Below are 9,480 nucleotides of genomic sequence, written 5' to 3'. Positions count from 1 at the left end.
TGTGATGGAAAACTGAAATAAGGATTTCTTATAAGTCTAGGTAGTCCCCCCCTCTGTTTAGGTCCGTTTTCTTCTCGGACACACAAGTCATGTCCTGAGGGGGAAAAAGTGGCATATTGAGGTACACAGTGAACTATAGAGAATGTGTGAATGGTAGTATAGTATGGGCACAATACAGCAATTTCATTTCTCCATGTGCGAGGAGATGCTAACAGAAGGAAGATAATTACAGTGAACCCAAGTCAATGTAATGTTCTGACAATGCGCCGCAACAGGGACTATGGAAAAATGGGATGGAAAATGTGTTGAGATTCTGAATTGAAAGGGAGGACCCATGAGTGAGTGTGTTTTAATTGAAGCTATGCTGGTTTCGTGAGTAAGTCTTTGCCCCCAGTGGACAAGACATACAAAATTCCTCAAGAGGAACCATTTAACCGCACCCCCCCCCCCCCCCCTTTAATTCTCCTTCCACAAACCTCCATTGACATCATCATAATCGTTGGTTGTTGGGTACAGTACGTCAAAGTAAGGATGGTGACCAAAGCAGTCTTGTTCAGATCTCCATGGAGGGAGACAGGGAGTCAATGGATTGAGGAACTGGGCTTTGGTTTGGTTGAAGTTTATCCAAGATGGCCGCCGGCATTGCTGAGCTATTGAAAAGGCAGAGGGGCACAGTCATGGGGCCTGCATCTTGATAAACCCCCACAAATTGCTGTAGGGTTAAGGCAGGGATATTCTACTTCAGTCCTTTATTTGCTGTTGCTATTGTGCTATCCCTCCTTTTTAATTATTGAGATTGAATTTAGACCCCGGAAACCAGGTGTATATGCATGTTCTGGCCAATCGACAGTAATAGATCAATAAAGTGGGAAATGTGGTCTGGAATACTAGCCAGGGTTCACACGACTTACAGTGTCCAGCACTCAGGCTACTGAACATTACAGTACGGTTAAGGTAAAGGGACATCTGCAAAGGGTAAGTGTGGGAGAGGACCAAGAGATAGCGCTGAGCAGTGGCTACCGCTCACAGAAACTTTGGGTATGAAAAGTGAATGGCTTCTAGTCACTTCTAATAAAAGCAGCTATGCAATTATTATTCCTGCCTTGTAGCCACATTGGTAGTGTTATGAAGATTTAATTTGTTTTTTTCTTCTCCTCTTTGTGCTATTGCTCAAATCTTAAATTGCTCGTACTGACATGCAGCCCGTGGGTCATAAAGGATTACAAGAGCTATTACTGCAATTCCTCCTTATTCAAAAGGAGGAGCTATTTGTAATGGGCAGGTTGCTGAAATGAGTTTGCAACTCATTGCCTGGGCATTTTTCCATTTATTTCTAAGGAAAGCATACCGGGACAAAAATATTAATATATAACTCTACAGTACCCTCATCCTGATGCAGGAAATGAGTGTAATGGAAATGAAACGATGACTGTGCGTTGTCAAAATCCAAAACACTAGGAAGAAAGGGAAGGATTTATTCACGTTCAATGACCAGTCAAGACTTTCATTTTGAGAATAATAAATGTGATTGGAAGATAAACAGTTGAGCATGGATCCAATCTGGAAGATGGGAAGGGCTAGGACCCATTATGTTAATTCATGAGACTAATGGCTATTTGGACAGATAATTCTCAACCAAACCGAGCCTTTCCTCCTCATCCCCCACCATGGCTCTGTGCTGAAGGCACTGTGACCGCCGCACATCGTTAGTTGGTGCAGCACCTGGGGCTCGCCTGGGGAGGGGGGGGACTACTATGTGTGCTTAGTGCCTTTGCCCTGAACTGAGCATGAGTATGACCACTCCGTCACCGGAGACACTGCTAACCACTAAGCCGTCAACCCCAAATCCCCCTAGAGCAAACCGTCCTTTAGCGCTCTTGCCTTTTCCAGTCTGTCTATATGATTTTAGCTAACCCGAGGCCTCTGACAGTCTTTGTTGCGGAGGGTCAGAGTGCAGACTTCCTGTAAGGGTACTCAGGTTTGTTGGGCGACCTGCGGTCCCTGGCCCCCACCACCTCCTCGGAGTAAGGTTCCGCGTGCCGCGCCTGTCCCAGTCCGCAAGTAAGGTCTGTTTCAGTTCGGGCGCGTCCTCTCGGGTTGTGTGATGCCCCGGCTGCTTGCACTCCTCCTCCACTCTGTATGGCCAGAGCCAGATCTAGTCTCTGGGGGGGTTGCTCCAGAACATCCAGGCGGAGTGGGGTGCCGACTGGGCCGCGGCAGGGGTTTGGCTGCTGTTCGTCGGGGGAGTACTGTGGAGGGACTGGGCCCCCTCCTGTAGGAACTCGATTGTGACTGTAGAGGTCCGGCCCGGCGAAGGAGGTCACGTGGCGCCCGGGAAACTCATACAAGTCAGGATACTCCGACGCCTGGGCCTCGGGCTTGGGCTCGGCAGCGTGCCTCTTACGTGAGGCGTGCGGACCGTGGCGGCTCAGGCCCAGGTGGCAGTGGGGCACAGCGGGAGGAGCCGTGGAAGGGTGAGGGTGGGGGTCGTGAGGCTCCACCTCCATGGTGACCTCGGGCAGGCGGCGCTCCTTCAGGGTCATGGCCGACACGCCCATGGCAATGTCCGGCATGAACTCGTTGATGACCGGCACCACGTTCTGCAGGAACAAACAAGCAAACCTTAAGACAATAGCAACCAGGCCCCACTTTCCTCTCTTCCCTTTACGCATTGTTGCCACCTACATTTCAACACAGCTCAGGACACTCCTCTGGATCAAAATGGCATTCCAACATTCCCACCCAATTCCAGCTCTATATTCTCACTATCCACGTAGGCCCCGTCATTACCACTATCTCAGGGGAACACTACAGCTCTGAAGTCCTGTAGACCTCTACTTACCCCTTGTTTATCCTGATGCGGAGTGCGTACCCCCCCTCCCTGGGGATTGGTGCAGTCCGGCGGCAGGGGCTTGGCAGCCGGTGGGTAGGCGGGGCTGCCGTGCTTGGAGGAGGAGCTCGCTGTGTGGTGGAGCAGGCTGTGGTTGCAGGGGTAGGAGAAGGAGCGTGACGGCGGCTGGCTGGGGGCACGGCCAGGCCTCCATCCACTGGCTTTGAGCTGGGCATTGTGAGTGGGTGTGGCCGGTGGGTGGTAAGGCGGTGGGGGAGGTGGCAGCGGCGGGTGGAAGCCCGCCATGGCCTCCAGGTCGGTGAACATGCTCTCCACCACTGGGCTGCTGTTGACCCGGCAACGCCCTCCACCACGGCTGCCACCCAACGGCTGGCGCAGCGCTAGGACGGGGCTCTCGTCGCCAAAGCGCTCCTCCGGGAAGAACTTGTGAGGGTTCTGTGAGGGGTGGAGCACAGCACACAACAAATTAGTCGAAAATGGCGGAGGAACAGCCATTTTTTTTTGTCATTTAGCAGACGCTCTTATCCAGAGCGACTTACATGAGCAATTAGGGTTAAGTGCCTTGCTCAAGGGCACATCGACCGATTTTTCACCTAGTCGGCTCGGGGATTAGAACCAGCAACCTTTCGGTTACTGGCACAATGCTCTTAACCACTAAGCTACCTGCCGCCCCATTTGAAACCGAGTCATATTCTAACCGTGGGAAGTCAAAAAATCGTTCATTATTTCCTCTGCTCTCAGTTCAACATTTGAGTTAACTTTGGCCCAGTCACCACTCAATGGAAAGCTAAATAAAATGTAATGGGGGGGACAAAATGCCTGGTGTGCTCCAGCCAGAATTCCTGAGACGTTTGTCATTAAAGTGGCACGCTGGTGACAGAGGCTTTCAGCGCATTAAAGGGAAAACACAGCCATACTAAAAGCAACACTGCATGAAAACAATCTCTTCACCATATCCTTTAGGTTGTTAACCGATCCATTACTGCCTAGACATTAGATATTGATATATATATTTCTTACATATTGTTTGACATACACTGAGTGTACAAAACATTAGAACACCTGCTCTTTCCATGAAAGACTGATCAGGTGAAAGCTATGATCCCTTATTGATGTCCATTGTTAAGTCCACTTCAATCAATGTGGATGAAGGGGAGGAGACAGGTTAAAGAAGGATTTTTATAGCCTTGAGACAATTGAGACATGGATTGTGTATGTGTGCCATTCAGAGGGTGAATGGGCAAGACAAAATATTTAAGTGCCTTTGAACGGGGTATAGTAGTAGTAGGTGCCAGGCGCACCGGTTTGAGTGTGTCAAGAACTGCAACGCTGCTGGGTTTTTCACTCTCTAGTTTCCCATGTGTATCAAGAATGGTCCACCACCCAAAGGACATCCAGCCAACTTGACACAACTGTGGAAGCTTTGGAGTCAACATGGGCCAGCATCCCTGTGGAAGGCTTTCGACACCTTGTAGAGTCCATGCCCCTACGAATTGAGGCTGTTCTGGGGGGGAGGTGGGGGGGTGCAACTCAATATTAGGAAGGTGTTCCTAATGTTTAGTATACTCACTTTTTGGACTGTTCAATCAATCCTATTTCTATAAATTCTAGTTCAATGCTTTCAAAGAGGGTGATCATTTATGTCAGTAAAACCATGTATAAGTCGGATATTGAAGCATTAGTAATATGCTTAGAATATACCACAATATACCCAAAAGGGAGTCGGGTACAAAGCATCTCTTTTTGTGGATGGCCACAGGCACTTCTGTAGACGGATGAAGTAGTTGAGAATCCTTTTGCTATCATATCATTTTCACACTATGGGCGAAATATTGCACGAGGACATGGCATTGAGCAAAATAACCATAATATTTAAAATAGATGGCAGTAGGCACATTATCCTATGCGAGCTCCAAATACGGCAACTGACGATTGATCACGTGCATTACATTTTAGTCATTTAGCAGACGCTCTTATCCAGAGCAACTTACATTTAGTGAGTGCATACATTTTATATATTTTTTTCATACTGGCCCCCCGTGGGAAACGAACCCACAACCCTGGCGTTGCAAACGCCATGCTCTACCAACTGAGCTGCATCCCTGCCGGCCATTCCCTCCCCTACCCTGGACGACGCTGGGCCAATTGTGCACCGCCCCATGGGTCTCCCGGTCGCGGCCGGCTACGACAGAGACTGGATTCGAACCAGGATCTCTAGTGGCACAGCTAGCACTGCAATGCAGTGCCTTAGACCACTGCGCCACTCGGGAGTACAAATCACCTGCATCATGCAGATTACAAAATTCGGGTGAAATAATATTTGCCTTACAACACATATCTTTGAGGAAAAGTAAAACACTTAATTATGCAGAAGATTATAATTTTTATACACTGATCTGTGCTCTTTTGTGCCACCCTACAGCTTTACAAAGTTCAACAAAACATAAAAAAATCGAATTAAAAAAAAGATTGATTGGCATCTCACCTGCAATAGCTCTGCGGCGGCGTCCGGCAGGCCGAACTCGCGGAGCACGCGGATCTGCAGCTCATAGCTCACCGTGGCACCCTCGCCGCAGTTTAGGGCGTACGCCCGCTGTACCTGGTCCGTGTGACGCAGGTCCTGCAGCCTCCGGATCATCTCCTTCACCACCGCCAGCCTGGGAACTGAGAGAAAGAGAGTGGCATAACTGAGTGGCCTGGTTGGTCTAGCAGTAATGCCACTGCCTCCTGCACATGTCTACAGTGTTGGCATAGGTTCAAATCTTTATAGAAATAAAAACATAAATAACAAAATTAGTCTTTTACATGCTGGGGACCACCCTGCAACATAAAATCATGACATAATGGTAAATATTGCGTGTATTGTGTGTGCAGGATCATATGTAGCCTTTTCAAATGGTCCCTGAGGGAATTTATTTTCTTCTTTATTGGCCCATCCAGTCTTCGGAGGACAAGTTACATTCTACTCATTTTACATACATGGCACTTTTTTTTACACAGTAGTTCCGTTACACAGCAAATATATAGTTATTTGATATACACGACATCTGGATAGATAGTACTTAAAACATATCCAATATATATTATATATAGTGTTTTCAGTCATAACTATTACAGATCATGAGCTTTTAATCCAACCCCTCAGCTACTCTCAGCCCATCCCACTTATCTCCGTAAACCACCCCCTTATGATTTCCAAGTGCCATATATTTTTCAAATGTACTGTGATGTTTCACATAAATTCTGAACCTTTCTTATCACGTAGTATCTACAGATTGTAAGTTCAAGATCAATATTTTTACCAAGAGTATTATTATATTGTTGATTGATTGACTATGGCTTTCCAAATCTCCCAACAGTGCTATTTGTAGGGTTAGCCATTCCTGAGGGAATTAGTAACGTTGTTATTGAACTGGATGGGGGTGAGAGAGAAAGTCAGTAGGGAGAACGAGTAGGAGAGGAGAAAGCAGGGCCAATGGTGGAGGGCCAAGGGGAGCACACTAAAAAGAAAGGTAGGGCAGACAAAAGAAAAGCAGATAGATAAAGGGATGGAGGCGGGAAAGAGTGTGTCATCTCTCTATGGTATGAGAGAAAACTGTAGGAGAAAAAGAGAGGGCGGGATGATGAGAGGGATGGAGAGCGTGTGGGAGACCGAAAGAGAGAAAGGGTCATCTCGCAGGTCGCCCCATCTCTGCCAATAATGCTAATAACTACTGTTCGTCTGAGATAATAGAATATAGAATATAACCATGAATTAAACAGCACAGTGCTTATAATAAAATGCTCTATTGGCTCTGGTCAAAATTAGTGCACTATTAAAGGGAATAGGGTGCCATTTAGGACACAGCCAAGAGCAAAGGTTTGCCTTTCCAAACCCATCAAATCATAAAATCAAGAGCTAACTGAGAACTTGAGGCCCTGTCAGGGCAGTTTGGTCGAGGTTAACAATGTATGCAATGCATAGCCACCTCTTCGTTGGGTACTGAGTGGATCGGCATTGAGATAAGAAAACAAAGAGGTTCATCACTTGTCGGAAGGATGAGGATAGATGGAGGAGGGGAAGTCTCTCTCTTTTCTTGTATGGAAGAGGAATAGCCATAACAGAGTCCTAACTTATTGTTTGCCTACGGGTAGAAGTTGCGCCTTAAGCACAGGTTCAGCTTCCGTTCATCATTCACAAACCTACACTGAAACGTTACGGAATAAAACTCAGAAACAGACTTTAGATCAGTACTTAAGGGTCAACATTGACCTGCACCACATTTTCATGAGATCTCCTACATCCTTCTGTGGACCATTGGAGTTTGTAGGAAGACTGCAAATTGGTAGGGGCGGGTTTATTCAGTGAAGTTATGTTTGTCATAGCCGCTTGCTCAACACCATTTCTTCCTTGTTACAATTGCATTTGTATCTTTTCAGGAAGAACTGACTGTAAGACACTCTAGATAAGAGCTACAAAATGACAAAAAATCTACAGCATCGTTTTGACCATTTTCATTTTGGAAAGCTGGAAGAAAGCTAGCTTTGCTGCTCCACCCACCTGGTATCTCATTGGCCACCACTGAGGGTGGGGTCGTCTGGCTGCCACCGATTTGCTGGTGGTTGATCATGTGACAGCACTGTGGCACAGCATTGTTCACCATGTAAAGGGTGTCGGGCACGTTGGACATGCGGACCATGCGCAGCCGCACCAGGTCCGTCTGCTCCACCATTATCTCATCTAGCACAGACTGACAAACAGCACAACAACAGGGGGGTTAGAGTGTGTGTGTGAGGGTGAGTGAGTGAGTGAGTGAGTGAGTGAGAGAGAAACAAAGGGTTGGGGTCAATTCAGTTTTCAATTCAGTCAATTCCGAAGGTGAATTGTAATGAATCCTCATAGACAATAATGGACAATAGCATGGGTAATTTCAATTCACCCCTTGTATCTTAGATGTGATGATGCCCACCATTGGTAATGTTGTGATGTACAAACAGTGTGTGTGTGTGTGTGTGTGTGTGTGCACGTAGTGGTTCTGTTGTGTGGTGTTGTCCCAACCTTGGCCTCCTCCACGTAGGGCGAGAAGAGGCGGGGTCGCACGTAGATGCCGGCACTCTTTTGCCTCAGCCAAGAGTTGGCCTTTCCACCCTCCGCCGTTGGCAGCATGTCTGAGGGAGGGGTGCTGATCAGACCCCTCTTCATCTGGGAGGGGGTGGAGTGGGAAGGGAAAGGAAAGGAGAGAGAAGAGAAGAGAGCGAAAAAAGAGTGAGAGAGGAGAGGCAGAAAGAGAGAGGAGGTGTGGGGAAACGAGGGAGAGTGAGAAGGGAAAGAGAGCAGGAAAGTGAGAAGGGAAAGAGAGCAGGAAAGTGTAAAGGAGAGGGGCATGTTAAATGGAGGAATGCAACATACACTACAGCCAGACTGATCCTGCTGGCTTCACAGACCGAAAACAGATTGGCAACAAAAATACTGCAGCAAGACACTTACAGTATATAGTGCATAACATTTGATCTACGAAACCAAAAGGACTACAACGAAAACGTTGGTAAAAAAAACAAATTCCCCACAGATTCCGTCTGCCCCTGCATATGAAGGATGACTATGTTTGCCTGGGAAAACATGATTTATTTATTTATTAACCCGTATTTTACCAGGTACGTTGATTGAGAACACATTGACTGTGTCCCAAATGGCACCCTCTTCCCTATATAGTGACCAGAGCCCTATGGGGCCATTCTCTTTACAGCAACGACCTGGGGAAGAGTTGCAGGGAGAATTAAGGGAATGAATGAACCAACTGAAAGCTGGGGATGATTAGGTGGCCAGGAGAGTATGCCAGATTAGGAATTAAGCCAGGACACCCCAACTCTTGCGATAAGTGCCATGGGATGACCACAGAGAATCAAGACATTACACCATGTCGGAGAGGACCTCGCTGTTGGGGGGGGGCAGTATGTGTTCGGTGCGGACACACACACACTCTCTTTCACACACACACACACACTCACTGTGTCGTAGAGGACCTCGCTGTGGGGGGGCAGTATGTGTTCGGTGCGGACACACACACACTCTCTTTCACACACACACACTCACTGTGTCGTAGAGGACCTCGCTGTGGGGGGGCAGTATGTGTTCGGTGCGGACACACACACACTCTCTTTCACACACACACACTCACTGTGTCGTAGAGGACCTCGCTGTGGGGGGGCAGTATGTGTTCGGTGCGGACACACACACTCTCTTTCACACACACACACTCACTGTGTCGTAGAGGACCTCGCTGTGGGGGGGCAGTATGTGTTCGGTGCGGACACACACACTCTCTTTCACACACACACACTCACTGTGTCGTAGAGGACCTCGCTGTGGGGGGGCAGTATGTGTTCGGTGCGGACACACACACACTCTCTTTCACACACACACACTCACTGTGTCGTAGAGGACCTCGCTGTGGGGGGGCAGTATGTGTTCGGTGCGGACACACACACACTCTCTTTCACACACACACACTCACTGTGTCGTAGAGGACCTCGCTGTGGGGGGGGCAGTATGTGTTCGGTGCGGACACACACACACTCTTTCACACACACACACACTCACTGTGTCGTAGAGGACCTCGCTGTGCGGGGGCAGTATGTGTTCGGTGCGG

At 48.1% G+C, this 9,480-nt stretch overlaps 1 protein-coding gene across 2 annotated transcripts in view; it reads right to left on the bottom strand.

The window, feature by feature from the left end:
- Positions 1-1,157: 1,157 nt before the first annotated feature.
- Positions 1,158-9,480, bottom strand: part of btbd7 (BTB (POZ) domain containing 7) — a 123,312-nt gene continuing 114,989 nt past the window's right edge. Inside the window, exons 6-11 of one of the 2 annotated variants that reach the window (XM_084151168.1) lie at positions 8,840-8,890; positions 7,890-8,033; positions 7,392-7,581; positions 5,337-5,515; positions 2,843-3,286; positions 1,158-2,600 (exon numbers count right to left, since the gene is read on the bottom strand). In XM_084151168.1, coding sequence (XP_084007294.1) covers positions 1,947-2,600; positions 2,843-3,286; positions 5,337-5,515; positions 7,392-7,581; positions 7,890-8,033; positions 8,840-8,890 — 1,662 coding nt within the window. In that variant the 3' untranslated portion in view covers positions 1,158-1,946. The remainder of the gene's footprint in view (positions 2,601-2,842; positions 3,287-5,336; positions 5,516-7,391; positions 7,582-7,889; positions 8,034-8,839; positions 8,891-9,480) is intronic. The other variant, XM_084151167.1, reaches the window with a different exon arrangement.

This window comes from Coregonus lavaretus (assembly GCF_964263955.1).
Source record: "Coregonus lavaretus genome assembly, chromosome: 33".
Classification (NCBI taxonomy): domain Eukaryota; kingdom Metazoa; phylum Chordata; class Actinopteri; order Salmoniformes; family Salmonidae; genus Coregonus; species Coregonus lavaretus.
This window is presented reverse-complemented; position numbering and strand designations above follow the sequence as displayed.